General features: G+C 59.5%; 2 protein-coding genes across 10 annotated transcripts in view; one reads left to right on the top strand and one right to left on the bottom strand.

Moving 5' to 3' along the window:
* NUP188 (nucleoporin 188) overlaps positions 1–7,109 on the top strand; it is a 48,455-nt gene extending 41,346 nt beyond the window's left edge. The window contains exon 44 of the mRNA XM_036329408.1: positions 5,374–7,109. Within this exon, the coding sequence (XP_036185301.1) occupies positions 5,374–5,466 (93 nt within the window). The 3' untranslated portion in view covers positions 5,467–7,109. The remainder of the gene's footprint in view (positions 1–5,373) is intronic.
* On the bottom strand, positions 564–17,765 carry SH3GLB2 (SH3 domain containing GRB2 like, endophilin B2). Of its 9 annotated transcripts, none has more exons than XM_036329411.1 (14): positions 17,608–17,765; positions 13,010–13,151; positions 12,159–12,287; positions 7,612–7,745; positions 7,103–7,195; positions 5,680–5,691; positions 4,909–4,971; positions 4,145–4,270; positions 3,241–3,264; positions 2,667–2,756; positions 2,299–2,399; positions 2,018–2,032; positions 1,659–1,899; positions 564–1,301 (listed from the first exon to the last, which is right to left on the bottom strand). In XM_036329411.1, the coding sequence occupies exons 1-14, from the start codon at positions 17,668–17,670 to the stop codon at positions 1,194–1,196; spliced, it is 1,341 nt and encodes a 446-aa protein (XP_036185304.1). In that variant the 5' UTR covers positions 17,671–17,765; the 3' UTR covers positions 564–1,193. The 9 variants fall into 9 exon arrangements, with proteins under 9 accessions (XP_036185304.1, XP_036185308.1, XP_036185307.1 ...); XM_036329415.1 differs by lacking the exon at positions 4,145–4,270 and adding an exon at positions 3,485–3,550; XM_036329414.1 differs by lacking the exon at positions 2,018–2,032.
* Between the last annotated feature and the right edge of the window lie 1,450 nt (positions 17,766–19,215).

Below are 19,215 nucleotides of genomic sequence, written 5' to 3'. Positions count from 1 at the left end.
TGGGCCTCTGCCTTCGTCTCCCTAGGCCTCCTCAGGGCCTCCTCATGGGCTGGCCTGGCTAAGGGCCTTGATCTAAAACCTGGCTTGTAGCCCAAACCCACCATTTGAGGTTTCTAGAATCAGACTTTCCTGGGCGAGTCCCTGTGTGACTACTTGCCAGTTATGGAACCTTGAGGAGGTGACTGTCTTTCTGATCTGCCCTCATCTGTGAGGACCAATACATGTGAACATGCTTGGCTCCGTGCCTGGCCCACAGGAAACACAGCTATTCATTACTGGAGCTTAAACCATCCACGTCTACAGTCCATTCCACTCTGCCCAAATTTAGGAAATTCTTCTTGGGAATAAAATGTCTGTCATGCAGCTTCATATCTGAGAGCACAGGCCCTGTGGGGGAAGTGAGTGCTGTGAACGGGGCTTTGAACTTTCCCTCTGCCCTAGTACTTCTGGGAGGAGGGCCAATGGCATTTTGTACATCACTCCCCACCCAGGAGGAGGAATGGGGCAAATGTGAAGTGTTCCCTTTCCCACTCTGAACTCCAGGACCCCAGACAGGAGCCCAGTCAACATGCACACAAAGAACGGTTTATTATTCGCCGCTGGCTAGAGAGCAAAGCAGACAGGCAGAGTAAAAAGATCAGTTAAAAAGTGTGGGGAGTGCAGGCTGCAGCCACCATACTTGGCTTGAGCTCTAGGGTACGAAGGGGAGGGTAGCACCGGGGAGTGCTGCTCCATGGCCCAGCCCTGCCTCTCCGCCAGGCTCCCCTCTGCTCCAGTCATCCAGAGGGGACCACGCCCAGTCCTGGGGCCTGCCACAGACCCGCCTGCCCTTCCTCCCGCTGCTTTTGGCAACTAAAAGGTGCTCTCTTGCCAAAGGTGACCCCCCACAGGCTGAGGAGCTGAGTGAGGCGGCTGCAGCGAGCCCCTCCCTCCTTAGAGGAGCCAGGAGGCTGGGGTGCTCAGGGGACACAGGCAGGTGGGGGCTCCAGAACCAGGTCAGAAGCAGGGCTGGGGGAGGGGCCGGGAACATTCAGCCTCTGGGGCCCCTCACAGCTGATGACCAGGAGTAGCGACAGGAAGGGGTTAGTCTAATCCCCACCCTGAGCAGCCAGGTCACCAACAGACCAGACAAAGGCAGGGCTGCACCATCCTCCTGCCCAGGCCAGACAAGCAGGGGCCTGGGAGGGTCCCGCTTAGCTGAGCAGTTCCAGGTAGGTGACAGGGACCTTGCCCTTCTTGTTGCCTCTCTCGCCAATGAGCCAGTCAGGGTCCATGCCAGGCAGGCTGTAGACAGTGATGAGCTGAAGAGGGTGGCAGAGAGGGAAGGTCACAGCCTGGGTGGCTAGGACCAAACTGGCCCAGGACTAAATGAGGACAGTGCTGTGATACCCTCCCCCCCCCCCCCCCCCCCCCCCCGCATTCATGGCACCTGCACCTCCGGAGGTGTTCGCCTCACCTGCTCCACAGGCTGGCAGAGCAGCCACTGCTTCCTCAGAGCTGGAGTTGCCCAGAGGAACCCCCGGGTCTTAGCTCCGCCCCAGAGCCCCTCAGAGAGGAAGACAGTGGTGGAGGGTCTGCAGGCCCAGTGCTCCCAGTTGCAGTTCCCAGGTGTGCCTACGCCAGCCCTTTCTCACCATCTTTGTGGCACCCAGACCCACCTCATCAGCCAGCAAGGCCAGCTCGCTGCTGTCAGCTGCTTCATAGTCGTAGAGAACACGGGCCTTGCGGGTTCCGCTGGCGGGTGGAGCCACCTCCTCCAGGCAGAGCGCGGCCTCCCCCGGAGGGGCTGGGCCGGCCACGGAGGGCTCCATGGGCATGGTGGCCGCAGCGGTGGTGGGCGACGTGCTGCTGAGGGGCGGGGAGGCGGGCTCTGTGGTGCCCACAAAGGTGCCTGGAAATCTGGGGGGGGGGGGGCAGGAGGGGCACATCTCAGTGGGCAAGAGCCATGTCCAGTCCCGCGTGCCCCCAGTACACCAGCTGGGCCCTCTGCAGAGGTGAGGAGGCCCTGGCTACTTACATGGCTCCCTGGGAGCTGGCAGCATGCGGGGAAAAGTGAAGGAAGGGAAAAGTGAGACGCTCCGGGCTGTCCCTGCCACCTCCCACCTGCCACCTGCCACCCACACTCAGGAACCCACTCCGAGTCCCAAGACCAGCGCCCTCACGTCATGGGAGAGGGAGCATCATGGCCCCCCAGAGGGCTCGGCCAGCAGCCCTCCACCCGCCCTGTCCCGTGGGGTTCCCTGGGCTGAGAAGGTCGGGCTGCTCATTGGGCCTGTGAGCCAGGGGACCGGCGGGCACCTGCCCAGCTGTTTCTGTAAGTCCAGCATGTGGCGGTAGCACTGCGCATAGTAAGTTGTCTGAGACTCGACGAACTCCTGGAGGCAGCGAAGGTGGTTCACCTGTCGGGGAGAGGCCAGTGGTGAGGGGTCTCGGGATGAGGCATTCCACTCCCACCCACAGACCCAGCCCAGCATCCCAGTGGCTTCCGCCCCAACCTCTCCTGCCGGCGGAGACTTCCCACCCTTTGGGACTAGCTCTCTGAAGACCAAACTGCCCCCTTAAGGACCACACGCCCAAGCACTACCCTCCCCACCTGCTTCCGAGACGTTTAGTGGGGACATGCGGGTGACAAGACAGTGGATGATGGAGGAAGTGGGAACACTCACGTGGGTGCTACTGATTCCCTCCAGCAGGAGGCGCGTTACCTCTGCCTGCCGGTCAAACTCTGTCTGGGCCACTCGGAGCTCCTGCTCAGACTGGGAAGAGTGGGATGAGAATGTGAGAGTAACAGTCGCCCCCAGCTCCCCTCCCATCACCTTCTCCCGCGCCAGTGTCCACCCAGGAGTGGCCTTCTCCTCCCCTCCCCCACAGACGTCACTTCCCCCTGGCGATGCAGACACACATCCTAGTGGAGGGGTGCACTTTCCTCCCAATTTCAGGCCTGGAGCCCTGCCCCGGGAGGAGCTTTAGCCCTGTCTAGACCCCGGGGTCCAGTTCCCTGAGAGCAGTCACAGACATCGCCACCCACCAAGGGAAAACCCCACTCAACAGTCACCAGGGGGCCCACAGAGGAGGTGGTCTCCCCACAAGGGGAGGTGACAACCCCCACAGCAGCCCCAGTGGGCACGTGGGGCTGACCCAGAACTAGAACAGACCTGAGCCCTGCAGCAGCAGCTGTGCCTGGACTCCCGCCCTCTACCCCCTTAAGCCTCTTCCCCCAGCCCCTGCAGCCCCACTCACCTTGTCCACCTCATCATTCCAGAGCTGCGGAGACCACAACAGGGCCGGCCAGCAGGGGAGGGAGGAGCACCGGTCAGCAGGGGACAGCAGGCAGGGGAGGACAGCTGAACCCCAGAGCCAGTGCCCTGCCCCAGCTCCTTGAGACCCCAACATCGCCCCACCCATTCACTCCCCAACTCCCTCCCCCAACCCAACCCGGAGCTGAGGCTGGGCTGAGGCCTGGTGAGGGGAGCATGTCACTCACAGTCCAGTCCAACATGCCACATGCAGGGAGGGGACAGCCAGCTGGAAAGTCCTGCTTGGGTTTCTCCTACGTGTGAGCCCCCAGGCACTGACTGGGGTCTCAAGAAGACCGAGGGTCCCCACCCCACCCTGACACTGGGCTAAGGCTGCTGGGGCCCTGGGTCAGTCACGGGACCTTTCTGTCCTTCCGCAGAGGAAGGCAGCCTCGGCCCGAGCCACACGGCTTCAGCAGCGAAGGAAAAACGGCAGCCCCCGCCCTCCAGGACAGTTCTCCCTCCTCTGGGCCCAGGAAGGGGCAGGGAGTGCGGTCCAGAGCCTAGAGAAGGCCCCTCCTCCCACCACGACTGGGGAGCCCCACTTCTCTCCCCCACCCCCACTGCAGGAAGGCTACCCTGAGTCCAGGACCTGAGACACGGAAAGTACAACAGGGCCGGCCCGGGGCAGAGATGCCCCCCCAGTGCTCGCTAGGGAGCCGCCTCACGGGAGCCACCTCCACGTGTGCAGACATGGGCGCCCACCAGCAGGGCCCTGCGGACTAAACGGGCTGACGCCCCCGAGGGACGATGGCCCAGCCACTGAAGGTCTGCACGAGGACACACGGAAACATGCTGTGTGCTGTGACGGGGGAGGAAGAGTAGAGGGCTGCGCGGGAGGACGTCACCCGTGGGGGAGATGGAAGGACAGAGAAGAGGCAGAAGGCACAGCATGGTTGTGACAGGCAGGATGGGATACGTGTGACTGGCCTATTTCCCAGACTAAACAGTAAATGCCAAATATCCCAATAACGCTGGAGAGAAAAAACACGGAGACAGTCAAAGTCTTCTGACCGCGCCCCGCCCTTCCCCCCCCCCCCCCACGCCCAGCTTCAGTCTCAGGACACACCCTGTTCCCAAACCTCTGGGCTGCTCCTTCCACTCGCCCTGCTGGTTCTCAAGGCCTCACCCCAGGACACCTAGCAGCTGTGCTGTCAAGGCAGCTGGATGGCCAGCGCCATCCTTGTCACCTGTCTTTAGGGGTCTGGGAATTCATGGCCGGCCAGATCCAGGCCTCGTCTCTCCTGGGCCTCTGGACCGAGTAGGGCCAGGGATGGTGAGTGGGGTGGGGGCAGTGCCTGCTCTGGGAGGGTCAGGGTTGTGTTTGGGAGAGGCAGACTTTCAGATCCACTGGGGATGGGACAGCTGGTGTCCTAAGTTCACCACCCTGTTCAGTGCAGCTGGTCTGGTCTCCACCTTCAGCATTTCCCAGGTAGAAGTGAGGCCAGCCACATGGTCACGGGGCACAGGGACAGCCAGGTGGACAGAGCTTCAGGGATTGGTCCAACCGGTGCCCCTGCCTTACCCTCTGTCTCCTGTCTACTGTGCAGAGACCCCCGAGGTGTGGGAGGGACCGGGGAGGACAGGGGTGGGGTGGGGTGGGAGCGCTTACCGCGGAGGCGCTGGCGGAGAGAATGTAATTACGAGGTCTAGTCTCCTGAAAGTCAGGCACCGTCTAGTGGGAACAGAGTTCATGGGGGAGGGGGTCACAGTGGGCCGGGGCGGGGCTGGGGCCAGGAGGCCACCCCGGAGTGTCCCACAGAGCAGCACCAGGAGCCCCTGGCCCCAGGGACGGGAGGCTACAGACAAATACAACACTGACCCTCTTCCCACACCCACTGCCTGGAGAGGAGGCAGGCGTGGAGACCCAGAGAGTGAAGACAAAGACCAAGTGGGTGGACACGCTGGGGAGGCCAGGAAAGCAGATGTGACAAGGAGACAGCCTGTGGCTGTTGTCACAGCCTTTGCCTCTGGGCAAGCCAGACTTTTCAGCCCCTGGCCCAGGGGTCAAGGCCCTCTGCTCCCTGGACCGCCAGTCTCCCAAACAAACCCCGCCCCACCGCTTTCTCCATCCCAGAATCTCTGCACACATCTCTCGCTCCTGCAGCAAGGGCCAGGCCCCTCCCCCACAACCAAGGTGGACAGATGGATGCACGGATGGACAGAGTGACGGGCTTTCCACATTTGCAAAAAGCTGACTCCCAGGCGCCAATGCCTGGCGTTCCCCCCAAAACAGAGGCTCCTCATGGTAGAGGCTCTGATGGGGAGACCAGCTGCTTGCAAAAGGCCCAGAGGATGTGCCCTGGGCTGGCCGTGGCACCATGGGCGCCGGGCCAGATGGACAAACCAGAAGTAGCACAGCACGTGGGACAGGTATACTCACATCTCCCTCACACTGAGCCAAGTTACCCAAAGCAGAACGGAAAGGAACAAAAACAAAAGAGTTAGTGAGTCCACAGCACAGGCGGGAGCAGCCCCCTGGCCCCAGCGGGAGGGACGCGAGGCGGACGGGCAGATGGACACACGCAACCTGCCCTCTGGAAGTGACTTGGTTTGTGTGTGTGAGCGTTTAGAAGGGTGGAGATGAGGGAGCTGCTGGGCGGGAGTCCTCTGGGAATCTGAACCTGGGCTGCCCAGGTCCTAGCTCTGGAGAGGGTAGCCGGGACTAACCCAGAGGCTTGAGGTTGTCCAACCAACTGGAGAAGAGGCCTGGCTGATGGAGGAAAAGCTTGTCTTGGCCAAGTTATTCTTGAGAGGTTGTCCATCCCTGAGTGACAGGGAGACTGTCCTTGCAGGTGACTCAGTAAGGTCATCCCAAAAGCCCTAGTCATCCTACCCACCCTGAACAAGACTCCAGTGGCTGAGCCCCTGCCTCCCATCTGGACCCCACACACCCACATGAGCTAGGACCCTGTCCATGGCTCTTGCCAGAGGCAGTGCAGGCCCAGCTCCACGGCCCCCGGTGGCCACACTGAGGGGAACGCAGGAGGGTTCAGGGCCAGAACTCTCAGGAGCAGCTGTGGGGAGCCTGGGCTGGGTCCGGCCTTCCCGGCTGAGAGCACGGGTTTCCCTGGCATGGCCTGGACCTGGGGATCCCTCCCGCAGGGTGAGGTGGCCTTTAGGCCCCTACACCCCCCCCCCCCTCAGCAGCCTGGCATCCCAAGAGTGTGCTCACCCTCGGGCCCCGTTCTCCCCAGCCTGGCCTAGCCCTGATCCAGCTGTCCCTGCTGCACGCCACTGGCCCACCCAGGCTGAGCAGGCCTCGGAGACAGAGAGAAGGGGAGCCCCTAGCCAGTCGCTTGGGGCTGCCTGAAAGGGCCCCTCCGGCATGCTCCTGCGCAAGCGGGCAGTCTAGCTCAGGGCTCTCCACACCGTCGCAGGGGCCTGAGCAGGGGCGCCTGGGGCCAGCGCCGGAGCAGTGGGTGTGAGGTTAGTGAGGGGGAGCCATGCCCTGGCAGAGCTGGGAACAGAGCTGAGCATCCGGGAAGGGCGGGCAAGGGCATGCGGGAAACTCCAACTGTGTCTGTCTGGGGAGGCTGCAGGGTGCCCGGAGCCCAGGTTGGGGCATTGCTGGCCAGCCCACCCCGTAAATGTCAGCCCTGGGACCCCGAGCGCTGGGCTGTCAGTTTTCCCGTGGGGGCAGGGGCATAGAGGTGTGACGTGAAGTGACCAGTCCAGACCAGCACCCCCAGCCAGGCCTCTCCAGGCAAGGACAGGGGAGAGAGGTCATGCCAAACCAGGTCCCTTCAGCACCCCTCCTCGGCTCCACCCAGAGCCGGGCACGGGAGGCCAGCAGGGGCACCTACCGCGGCTTTGGCTTCTGCGGCCTTGGCCTTCTTCAGTCGTGCTTTGCAGACATCCAAGTCCAGACGCCGGTTTTGCAGGAGCCGCCTCTCCTTCTGCGGGTGGGAACAGGAACAGTGAGGCGCTGGGCCGCCCTGCGAGACCCTGGGCCATGGCAGGACTGGCCTAGGGGGCCATCTGGTCAAGACAAGGAAACTGAGGCCCAAAGAAGGAAGGTCATCCACTCTGAGCAACAGTCCACAGGAGCCTCATCTGGGGAGGCCCCAGGGGGTCTGGGCTCCTAGCACGGGAGGAGAGCCTTGCTGGGGACTCTGGGGAAAGGGCTGCCATGGTGACGAGGAGGGAGTGGTCGCAGGCCCCTCACCGAGATCGTCTACAACAGTCCACAGGAGCCTCGTCTGGGGAGGCCCCAGGGGGTCTGGGCTCCCAGCACGGGAGGAGAGCCTTGCTCGGCGGCTCTGGGGAAAGGGCTGCCATGGTGACGAGGAGGGAGTGGTCGCAGGCCCCTCACCGAGATCGTCTTCCAGTCCCCTTCCAGGAAGTTGCGCAGGGGCGTGAGGAAGTTGATGGAGGCTGCGTGGATAAAATCCCGCTCGGCGGCTCCCAGGCGCTTTTCAGCTTCTGACACCTTGATCAGGGTCTTCCCTGAGAACAGACTCGAAGGTGAGAAGGAGGGTCAGGCTGAGGCTCTTCTGACCCAGGAAGTAGCAGGGGACTCGGAAAGAGACGCGTCAAAGAGGCAACCACAAGGATGCTACGTTCAGAACGCCTGGCCTGGAAAAACGTGGGCGCGATCTACACATCCATCCCTCCCTCCATCGGGGACTGACAAATAAATAGTGGGATCATACAGAAATGGGACATTACACGGCCATTAAAGAGAGGGGGGCACTTCTGAAATGACAGAGAAAGGAGCGCAACAAATCCTCTCCCCAAAGAGCAGTAATAACACTGGACAGAGTTGTCAAAAACAACCATTTCTGGACTCCAGGAATTGACAAAAGGCAAAGGACAAACTGAGAAGCACTTATTCTAGAACTACTACGCCTTCGCCTTCGCAAGGACAATGGGAGCCTGTGCCTTTGTGTCCTAGGGTGCGCCCCCCTCCCCCAGCTCTGTGTTGCTGCAGCTCTACCACGAGGGAGAAGCCCTGAGGTCAGTGACTGCGCTGACGGAGCCAGAGAAACCCCGGAGGCTGGCAAAACAGTGAGTCTGCCCTGGCCGGGTGGCTCAGTAGGTCGGAGTGTCGTCCTGTACACCGAAAGGCTGTGGGTTCATCCCCGATCGGGACGGGGCATGTAGGGGAGGCCACCAACGGACCCCTCTCTACAATCAAAGGATTAAAGAAGGGAGAACCACCAAACAAAAAAAACCACGGTGATCTCAGTGGCAAATAATCAGGAAAGGCCAACATCATGGCCAACCTGAAGCTGGAATCGTGTTTCAAACAAGCAACAGACCTGTCAGAAACTGAACAGGAGACCGTTTCCCGGGATGACTGTCCTTGGGATAAAAGAAGATAATCAGGTTTTCAGGGAATACTGGACGCCGTTTCTAAATTGATGCTGACTCCTAGAGACCCCAAATGTCTGTCTGCCATTAAAACAGGAGCTGAGCCGAAGCCGGTTTGGCTCAGTGGATAGAGCGTCGGCCTGCGGACTGAAAGGTCCCAGGTTCGATTCCGGTTGGGGGCATGTACCTGGGTTGCGGGCACATCCCCAGTGGGAGGTGTGCAGGAGGCAGCTGATCGATGTTTCTCTCTCATCGATGTTTCTAACTCTCTATCTCTCTCCCTTCCTCTCTGTGAAAAATCAATAAAAATATATTTAAAAAAACAAACAAACAAAAAAAACAGGAGCTGAAGGTGAAGAGTGGAGGTTTTGCTCAGGCCCGTATAACAGTGGCCCCAGTGCGTGCCTGAGTCCATCCCGAGGAGATGTGAGAAACAAGATCGCCACGGTGGGCGCTGGTACACTGCCAGCCACCTCCGTTGGTCTGGAAGCGATGCCTACGTAGCACACTCGGGGGGCTGGAGAGAACCCCTGTCTAGCCATCCTGGGCTGAGCACCCACAAAGGGGACGCTGGGCAGACGTGTAAACTGCTTCGAATGTGTTCCCCCGCCGCTCGCAAATGCGTCAGCAAAGCCTTAATGGCGCGCTGCTAAGCACAAGCTCTGACCAGTCCCCAGCTGCCCACGCACACCTGCGGCCCTGGAGCAGCCCCCGGGAAGCTAGGCTCACAAAGAAAAGAACAGTTTCTTTCAAACAGGCAGAGACAGCAGGAGCTGCACAGTGCAGGGGACACAGACTCTAACAATGAACTCAGGCAAGTCCCTCAACAAACAATCAGCAATCACAGCCCCGGGGAGCAGAACCCAGAGCTGCTACGTGTTATGTAAAATGTCCAGACTCAACAAAATATTATGAAACATGCAAGGAAACAGGTAAGTAACAGGAAGTAGGAAAATAAGTAATCAATAGTCACTGTCGCCAAGGAGGCCCAGATGGTAGACTTAGCAGAGACTTCTAAGCAGCTATTACAAATCTGTTTAAAGAATTAAAAGCAAATACGACAAATGACTCATCAAATAAAGAGAAAAAATTATTTAAAAAACGTTACTAGACACAAAGAGAAGTGTTACAAAACTGAGTCAATTCCTCAGGAAAATATGCAACATAAACATACAGACCCAACAATAGAGCTCCAAACACTGACAGTTAAGACAGAAGCAGACAAGACAAAATCGGCAAGGATCCAGGAGACGTGAACACTATCAACCAATCTGTCCTCGCTGACATCTTCCCAACAACAACACAGTATACGATCTTCTCGAGGGAACGGGAACAGTCTCCAGGAGAGACCATATTCTAGGCCAGCGGTTCTCAACCTGTGGGTCGCGACCCCTTTGGGGGTCGAACGACCCTTTCACAGGGGTCGCCTAAGACCATCGGAAAACACATATATAATTACATATTGTTTTTGTGATTAATCACTGTGCTTTCATTATGTTCAATTTGTAACAATGAAAATACATCCTGCATATCAGATATTTACATGACGATTCATAACAGTAGTAAAGTTACAGTTATGAAGTAGCAACGAAAATAATGTTATGGTTGGGGGTCACCACAGCATGAGGAACTGTATTAAAGGGTCGCGGCATTAGGAAGGTTGAGAACCACTGTTCTAGGCCAGTGGTCGGCAAGCTCATTAGTCAACAGAGCCAAATATCAACAGCACGACGACTGAAATTTCTTTTGAGAGCCCAATTTTTTAAACTTAAACTATATTGTTATTAACTTAATTAGGGTACTCCTAAGGCTTAGGAAAAGCCACACTCAAGGGGCCAAAGAGCCGCATGTGGCTCGCAAGCCGCAGTTTGCCGACCACGGTTCTAGGCCATAAACAAGTCTTAGTAAGTGTAAAAGCATTAAAATCATACAAAGTGTGTTCTCTGACCGACGTGCAGTGAAATCAGGAATCAACAACAGAAGGACACTTCGAAAGTCCACAAATGTCTGACAGTCACACACCACACTGCCGGTGGGAAGGTGAGACCACAGCCACTCTGGAAAAGCGCTTGGTGATTTGTTGAAAAGTTAAACATTCAATGTACCATACGACCCAGCAGTTTCGCTTCTGGGTATACGCCCAGGAGAAGGGAAATCACCTGTCCGCACGAAGGTTGGTATGAAAGTGTTTATGGGGAAACAACCCAAATGGCTATCAGACGGTGAGCGGACAAAGAAACCGTGGTGTCGCATCCACGTAATGAAACGCTGGTCAGCAACAAAAAGGGACGAAATCCCCAAACACACGATTAACGGGGATGAGCCTCCAAGACATGATGCTAAGTGAAGCCAGATACAAAACACAATATACTGCACGGTTCCGTTTTTTTGTTTTTGTTTTTTTTTTTAATATATTTTATTGATTTTTTACAGAGAGGAAGGGAGAGAGATAGAGAGTTAGAAACATCGATGAGAGAGAAACATCGATCAGCTGCCTCCTGCACACTCCCCACTGGGGATGTGCCCGCAACCCAGGTACATGCCCCTGACAGGAATCGAACCCAGGACCCCTCAGTCCGCAGGCCGACGCTCTATCCACTGAGCCAAACCGGTTTCGGCAGCACGGTTCCGTTTGTATGAAATGTTTAGAGCAGTGGTTCTCAACCTTCTGGCCCTTTAAATACAGTTCCTCATGTTGTGACCCAACCATAAAATTATTTTCGTTGCTACTTCGTAACTGTCATGTTGCCACTGTTATGAATCGTCATGTAAATATCTGATACGCAGGATGGTCTTAGGTGAGCTCTGTGAAAGGATCGTTTGACTGTCAAAGGGGTCGCGACCCACAGGTTGAGAACCACTGGTTTAGACCAAGCAGATTAGTAGGGCCACAAAGCACGTGAGTGGCTGGCCGGGGTGGACAGTGGAGACTGACTCTACGTAGACATAAGGGATTTATTTTGCAGATGATGGAAATGTTCTTTAAATTGAGCTCAAAATTTACTAAAAATCACTGAATTTCATACTTAAAACAGGTGCATTTCATGGTATATATAAACTAAACCTCAATAAAACTTTTCCCAAATTAGAAAAATAAAGACTGAGGTGGCCCTGTAGGAGCTACTGAGCACAGATGTCTAGAGTGAATCGCCACGTTTGAAAACCAGGTTGAAGAACAGCCCTGGCTGGTTCGGCTCAGTGGATAGAGCGTCGGCCTGCGGACGGAAGGGTCCCAGTTGGATTCCAGTCAAGGGCACATGCCCAGGTGGCGGACTCGGTCCCCAGTGGGGGCGTGCAGGAGGCAGCCGCTCAATGATTCTTATCACTGATGTTCCTCCTTCTCTCCCCCTCTCCCTTCCTCTCTGAAATCAATAAAAATATATTTAAAAAATAAATAAAAAATAAAAACGGACACACAGTATGAGCCCATTGCACAGTAAGAGAGACCTCATTTTTCACTCCGTTTTCCTCACGAGTGCTGGGCGGGAGGGAGGAGAATTAGAGGGGGAGAGGCCATGGCGCCCCCCGCCAAGGGGCCCGGCTCACCGTAGGGGGTGGTGGGCCCCAGCTCGCTGGCCGCCTCTGCCATGTACTGAGCCAGCAGCTCCCCGTTGGTGACGCGCGAGGGCACCTTCCTGTCCAGCTTCTCGTACAGGAACTCCTCCACTCGGGCGCCTGCGGGGGACACACGCCGGGTCACCGGGCTCCTGGGTCCGCCCCGAGGATGAAAGCCGTGGGGACAGAAACAGGCCCAGAGCAGGGCCTGCCCACAGCAGCCCTGGGATTTCCAGAATATTCCCCGGCGGATGCCCACTCCTGTGGGGCTGGCCTTCGACCCCGTGGAACCCTTCACACTGGAGAGGAGGAGGCCACCGCTCAGACGTGAAATGCCAGCCCCAGGTCCCCAGGTCAGGGCCGCCATGGCTCCTCATCACAATAGCACTTACAGATCGTGGTAAGCGTGTGAGCAACCTGGGCCTGCACACAGCGGGCTTGCGGACAGACCAGCAATGCCACCCACAGCCCCGTGCACCCGGGCTCCCCTGAGCCTGCTGCCCGTGCTGGTGCTGGTGCTGCGGGTGCCTGGGCAAGCCCTCTGCCTGCATGGGCCTCGCTGCCGGTTCTCAGAGGACCCTGCTGCTGTTTCTCCTGCCTCTTCTCCCAAGCTTTCCAGTTCCCAGGCCGTCCCCGTCCTCGGTGCTAACCCAGCATCTCCTCTGCCCCCGGGAGCGCATCTGAGAGCCCAGCATCTGAGAGCCCAGCACCCACTCCGCTGTTGTCTTTCCCCAGCTGCCTTAAGCCTGAAAGTCTCAATCAGATCTCTCCCCGGCCAGGCCCACCTCCCGCCTCAGCCACAGCCTCCTGCCCTGGCCCCAGGGCCACCCCCATGCACTCACTGGGGTTGGGCTGCAGGAGCACCTCCGTCTGCCTCAGGATTTTCTCCGTCCAGTTCTTGGTGCTGTCCGCCCGGGCCAGGAGGTTCTCAAAGTTGGCATCGAGCTCGGTCTTCTCGGCCTGGCCGAATTTCTCCTCTGTGAACTGTGGGCGGAGGAGGGCCCAGGGATGGGGGGGCTCAGAGGGAGGGAGGGAGGGAGGGAGGACTGCCCCTGCCCCTCCCCCACTACCCCTCTCCACTAGCTGGAACTCAGGCCCCAAGGTCAAGAAACTTGCTCTGCCTCAACCTGCTCTGCAACTCTGATCAAGTTAGGACCCTGCCCTGGGCCTCGGTTTGCCCCTCTGTGAAATGAGGCGGCCGGACCAGTTTGGGGATCATGGCCTCTTTTGGAAATCCAATGAACGCTATAGCACCCCACCCCCAAAAGCACACTTGTGCAAAGTCTGGCATACAGCTTAGAGGAGTAAGAAACCCTTGGGAACCCGTCACAAAGGGTCCTCCGGCCCGACTCTGCGGGAAGGAATGTGGTAGAAAGCGCTCAAAGCAAGTTCTGGGGTCCGCAGGGGGCTCAGTGGGGGGCTGGGAGCACCTGGGGAGGGTCTGTCAGGGGAGCCAGTGGTTGCAGAACCACAGGGACCTGACTCCAGTCTCAGTCCCACTACTGATGTGCTGTGTGACCCTGGGCAAGTGGCTTTGCCTCTCTGAACACCGGTCTCCTGAGCTGAAAAATGGGGGTAAGTAACAGCACCCACTCCACAGGCTGTGAGCACCATCACTTCTACAGCCCCGCCCCCCATAGGCTGTGAGCAGTATCACTTCTACAGCCCCCCCCCATAGGCTGTGAGCACCATCACTTCTACAGCCCCCCCCCCATAGGCTGTGAGCACTATCACTTCTACAGCTCCCCCCATAGGCTGTGAGCACTATCACTTCTACAGCCCCCTCCCCCTCCATAGGCTGTGAGCACTATTACTTGTACAGCCCACTCCCACCCCCACGGGCTGCGAGCACAAGAGAAGGGAGATGTGGGTAAGACACGTAGCCAGAGTCTGGCAGGAGTCAGTGTTCAATGCAAGGTGCTACTGCTGCTAAGAGCTGATAGGAGGAGAGGCGGCTGGGATGCAAGGGCTGCGTGGGAGGAGGACCACATGGCTGGCCTCTGTCACCTGGTGTGGTGGACGGGGACACCGCCAGCCCATCAGAGCCAACTCTGAGCACACCCAGGGCCCAGAAAGCTTGGCAGCCACACACCAGGGCCAGGCAGGGGCCAGGATGTCACCCCATTCCCCCGCCAGAGCTGTCAGAAGCCATGTGGGCCATCCAGACACAACCAGAAACCAGCCCAAGTCCTGGCCCCTCTGCTCCAGAAGGGCCCCTGGACCTATGTCCAGGTTTTCCAAACAGGGACGCAAAGGCCTTCTCCAGCCAGAGGAGAGAGCGCCTGCTCAAGGTCACAGCTAATCAGCAAAAGAATGAACATTGCAGGAATGTGACTGGTAATAACAGCAGCTCCTCTTGCCCGTCTCTGTGGCCAAGCCCTGTGCTAAGGGCTTTATACTGATGACCCATCCACATGCTAATGGCCCTTCAAGGCAGGTCGGGTCAAGTTTCCCATTTCACAGATGATTTCACTGAGGCCGAGCAAGGAGCAGACGGTGCTGGAATCCGGGTCATCGTGGCCTGGGGGTCTGGAGGCCCTTGCAGGCTGTTGGCGCAATAAATTATCCAGAGACCAGGCCAGCTCCAGCTGCAGGGAGCGGGAGGCAGCCAGAGAGTCAGGCTGCCCGGCAGCCATCAATTATGCAACAGGGCTTGGGTTTCTGTCTCCCTGCGGGGCCCAGCGGGCCAGGGCGATGGCCGGCAGCTCCCCACCTGAGACCAGCTGCTCCTGGCCTCCCAGAGCCAGGCCCCGAACCTGCCACGCCCAGCCCTTTGAGGCTGTGGCCTTAGCTCCATTTTCCAGATGAGGAAACCCAGGCTCAGAGAGGCAGTCACCTTTCCGGGCCTCAGTTTCCCGCCTGGAGAATGGGGACATCAGGACTTCTCTCAGGATATTTGGAAAGTGCTTAGCTCTGGGGCCGGCACACAGCACAGGTCTGAGGAATGTGAGCTGGTGTCCTCATCACTAACAAAAGGCCTCCTCCCTCGGGTCTCTCTCTGGCTCTCAGGAGCTACCGAGGGACCTCCTCATCCCAGGGGGACCGGGCACCGCATCTAGGTGACATGCACCTGCCTTACCAAGGTTAACAGCAGCCCTCCCCGCCCAGCTCCGTGGCCACCTGTCCCTCACACCCCATGTCCACCCAGGTTCAAAGTCCTACCAGGCGCTCCCAACTTCCTGGGCATCCATCCCCTGTCCACTGCTGCCTGCTTGGATCATGACGACGCCACCACCTCCCCGGCTTTTATTGTTATTGCTCATAGCGCTGCTATTACTATTACTATAATTACCACTGACAGTATTAGCACGATCACTTCCACAGCCCACTCCCACCCCCACTGGCACCCTACCCAGATGTGCCTCAGGTTTTCCTGCCTCAGTGCCCTTACTGGGCCGTTCCCACCACCTGGACGCACGTCACAAACCCCTCCAGACTGTCAAGGCAGAGTTCGGGGACTAGGAAGCCACCCCAGGATCACCCATGCCCAAGGGGTCCTGCCCTCCAGATTCTTCCCCCTCCCCCCAGCCCAGGTCCGGCTGCCTAACAGATGCAGTGGGGTGAGGCTCTTAAAGGCCCTGGTACATGCAAGGGCTGAGCGCTTCCCCAGCAGGTCCCGGGACCTACACAGAGGAGCTGCTGGTACATTGTTACTCCAACACCCCTCCCATCTCCCCTGGCTGACTCCTCTCCCAGGTCCCGAGTGTCCTCTCCTGCTCAGTTGGAAATTTAGGCCCTCTTCCCTCCTCTGGCCTGCACCCTGCCCTGACCCTAACCCTCCCCCGGTGCTACAGAAGCTGCAGCCCTCGGTCCAGGGCTGCTCCCTGCAAGATGGCAGCAGCAGGGGGTGGGCGTGCAGAGCCAGAGAAAGCCTCTATTTATAAAGTTCCCAGATCCCTCCCCCACCCAGGAGGCTGGGCCTGGGCGCTGCCTCCCACTCTGGTGTGGGTCACCCAGTGGGCCTGCCCCCACCAGGCGGAGGAAGGCCACAGGCCCCGGGCCTCCCGTGCCCAGGCTCCGCAGTCCTGGCCAGGTCAGGTGCCCGGGGCCCCATAGGAGCCGGGAACCAGATCAGGTTCTTCCCAGATGTGAGAGATAACACGACTGCTGCACCAACGCTGGGGAGGGTCCCCACCTTCCAGAGAGACTGGGCTGTCCCAGGGGCTCCGGCATCCCCACCGGGCTGCAGTCACCTGCACGCTCGGGCCACCCAGCCTCGACGGGCAAGTCGTCCACGGGCCACTGTGCTTTCTAGTAAACACGGCCACATGGCTTCCCAGAGACCGTCTGGGGCTGGGCTGCTCCAGAGAACAAACAACATGACAAGGACAAAGCCAGACCTGCTCCCAGAGCGCTGGGAGGACCGTGCGCCCCAGCGCAGACCAGTTCCACCAGGTCCAGGTCCAGGGAGGGGGACTGGAGGCCTCGGGAGAGTGACTTGCCCAAGGTCACATGCTGCACAGGTGCAGCAGCAACATCAGCATGAGCTTGCCTTTGGGGAGCACCCACCTGCACAGCGCCAGGAGCCCCGAGAGCCGTTCTGGGAGGGGGAGAGGGAGGGAGGGAAGGAGGGCGATTCCCATTTTTCAGATTGAGAGACTGACGCCCAGAGTGATGAAGCCCCTTCCCCAGGGTCACAAGAGACAGCACCCACTCCCATAGCGGACTCCAGGTCTAAACCACTACCTTTAGCTGCCTCCGTTTCTCTCTCTGCCTCCCAGTGGATGGGACTAGTTCCAATCCCAGCACTACGGGCCTGGACAGCTTCCCAAGGTACTCAGCCAGCCCCCAACCCTCTCCCCATCCCCCAGGCCTGGCGAAATAAGAGGAAACAGGCCTCCCGGGGAGCGGAAAGGAAATTACCCCAGCCCTCCGGCTTCCCTTCCGGGCTGCCTATCCAAGCAGGCGAAAGGGACCCGTGGGAATCATCGTATCACGAGCCCATTGCCCAGCGGCGGAGACTGAGGCTCGGAGACGGGATCTTAGGGAAGGCACGAATCCTTGGGCCGGGGACTCCGGCCTCCACAGGCCTGCGGGAGCCAGAGCCGCTGCTGGACCAGGGCAGGAGGCAGGCGCCGCCGGGTGCCCTCTCCCCTCGTCAGCGGAGCCCCCACCGGGCCCTGGGCAGGGGCCAGGGCGGCGGGGTAACCGGCCGGACACCGATCCCTCCCCCGCAGCCAACAGGGCCGCGGCCCGGCTCAGGTCCCGGCCGGGGCCACGTCGAGGGCGCGGCCAGCGCGACTGGCCGCCGGGAGCTGTCTCTCTCCCGGGCAGCGCAGGAGTGGGGACGCGGGGGGCCAGGGTGTCTGCGCAGCGGGGAGGGGCGCAGCCTCCGGGGGCTGCTCCTGCGCGCCCCGGGCTCTGCTGCAGGGGTGCTCCCGGCGCGCCCCACACCCGGGCCCCGGGGATCGGCCGCGCGGGCCCAGGGCTCCGGCCTCACCTGCACCGCCCGAGTGAAGAAGATGCCCGCGTCCGAGGCCAGCTTCTTCATGTTGAAGTCCATGGCGAACACGGAGGGCCGCGCCGGCCCCAGCGCAGCCTGGCGCCCCCCGCCCGCCGCCGCCGGCCCGCACCCCGCCCACCTGCTGCCGGTGCGCCCGCCCTCGCCCTCGGGGAGCCCTCTCCCCCGCCGCCGCCGCCGAGCCAGCCCGAGCGCGCAGGGCGGGGCGTGGGGTGCACGGGTGGAGCCTCGGGACCCGCGGGGCGGGACGGGGCGGGGCGGGCGGCCGGGCTGGGCTGCGGGCTGCGGTCCCCGCGGCCTCTCGCGCCGCCTGGCGGGCCTCTCGGGCTCCTCATCTCTTGGCCCCGCTCCCATTGGCGTCTCCATCTCGCTCTGCCCAATCGCATCCCCCTGGTCTGCGAGGCCCTCGGTCTCCTTTGCCCTGAGCCTCTGCGCCGCTCACTCCCCCCACCACCACCTCGACCTCTCCAGCACCTTCCTCTTCCGCCCTTGACCTTGTTGACACTAAGGACAACAGCCAGGGGACAGGCGGCTGATTGCGCTCCCCCACCCACCTGCTCTCCAGGTCCCTAAAGTTGGGGGAGGCTGTGCGGAGGGGTTCCAGGAAGGAGGGGAAGAGGGGAGGGGAGAACCGACACGTGCTGACCCGGAGCTTAGCTCCTCCCAGCCCCAGACGGGCCGGGGATGGCGGCTGGTACACCCCTCTCTCACCTGTCTCCGCCTCTCCTTGCCCTACAACTTCTACGCTTCATCTTTTAACCTAGTGGAGAGCTCCGTGCCTGGACTGGGGCCCTCCCCGCCCTGATGCTGTCCCCTGCACGCCTGGCGTGTTTCTTTCCCATCACCTACCCCAGCCGATCTGTGAGAAAGCTGAGGTTTAGAGAAGGTACGTGACTCGTCCAACGTCACAGGGGAAGAAGGGGAGGATTTGAACCCAGAACCCAGGCAGTCCAGTAGTGGAGCCCGCGCTCCCCTGCTCTGGCTCCCTCTTCCTTGGTTCATCGGCTGCCACTCTCTGCCCCCTTGACTCAAAGATGCCAGGTGCTCTGCCCTGGCTGGTATGGCTCAATTGGTTGAGTGTCGCCCGTGCACCCAAAGATCACACCAAGAGGCAGCCGGTTCAATTCTGGGTCGGGGCAGGTGCCCAGGTTTCAGTACGGCCCCAGGTCAGGGTGCGTACTTGCGTATGGGGAAGGAAACCAATCCAGTTTCTCTCCCATCAATGTTTGTTTGTTCTCTCTCTCTTCCCCACCCCTCTCTAAAATCAATAAAAAACATATTAAAAAGAAAAAAGATGCCAGGTTCTCTCCTGCCTCTGTGTCACAGGCCAGGCTGTTTCTTGAACTCCTTCCCCTTCTCTCTGTGCAGCTAATTCCTGCTTATTCTCTCGGCCTGCCCTTGGCGGTCCCTTTCTTTTGGAAGCCTCTCACCTCCGCATCCAAGCCCAGATATGCCTGGGCTTCCCCATGTGGACAAAAAGGGGCCACACGCTAACCTGACAGGCTCTGGGAAGGCCTGCGTGGCGACCTTGCAAACTCAGAGACCTACAGTTACCACAAAGGGTGGTCTGAAATTAAAACGTTTTTA

Source organism: Myotis myotis, unplaced genomic scaffold, assembly GCF_014108235.1.
Source record: "Myotis myotis isolate mMyoMyo1 unplaced genomic scaffold, mMyoMyo1.p scaffold_m19_p_12, whole genome shotgun sequence".
Taxonomy (NCBI): Eukaryota; Metazoa; Chordata; class Mammalia; order Chiroptera; family Vespertilionidae; genus Myotis; species Myotis myotis.
Note: the sequence above shows the minus strand (reverse complement) of the source record. Positions and strands in the feature narration are given on the sequence as shown.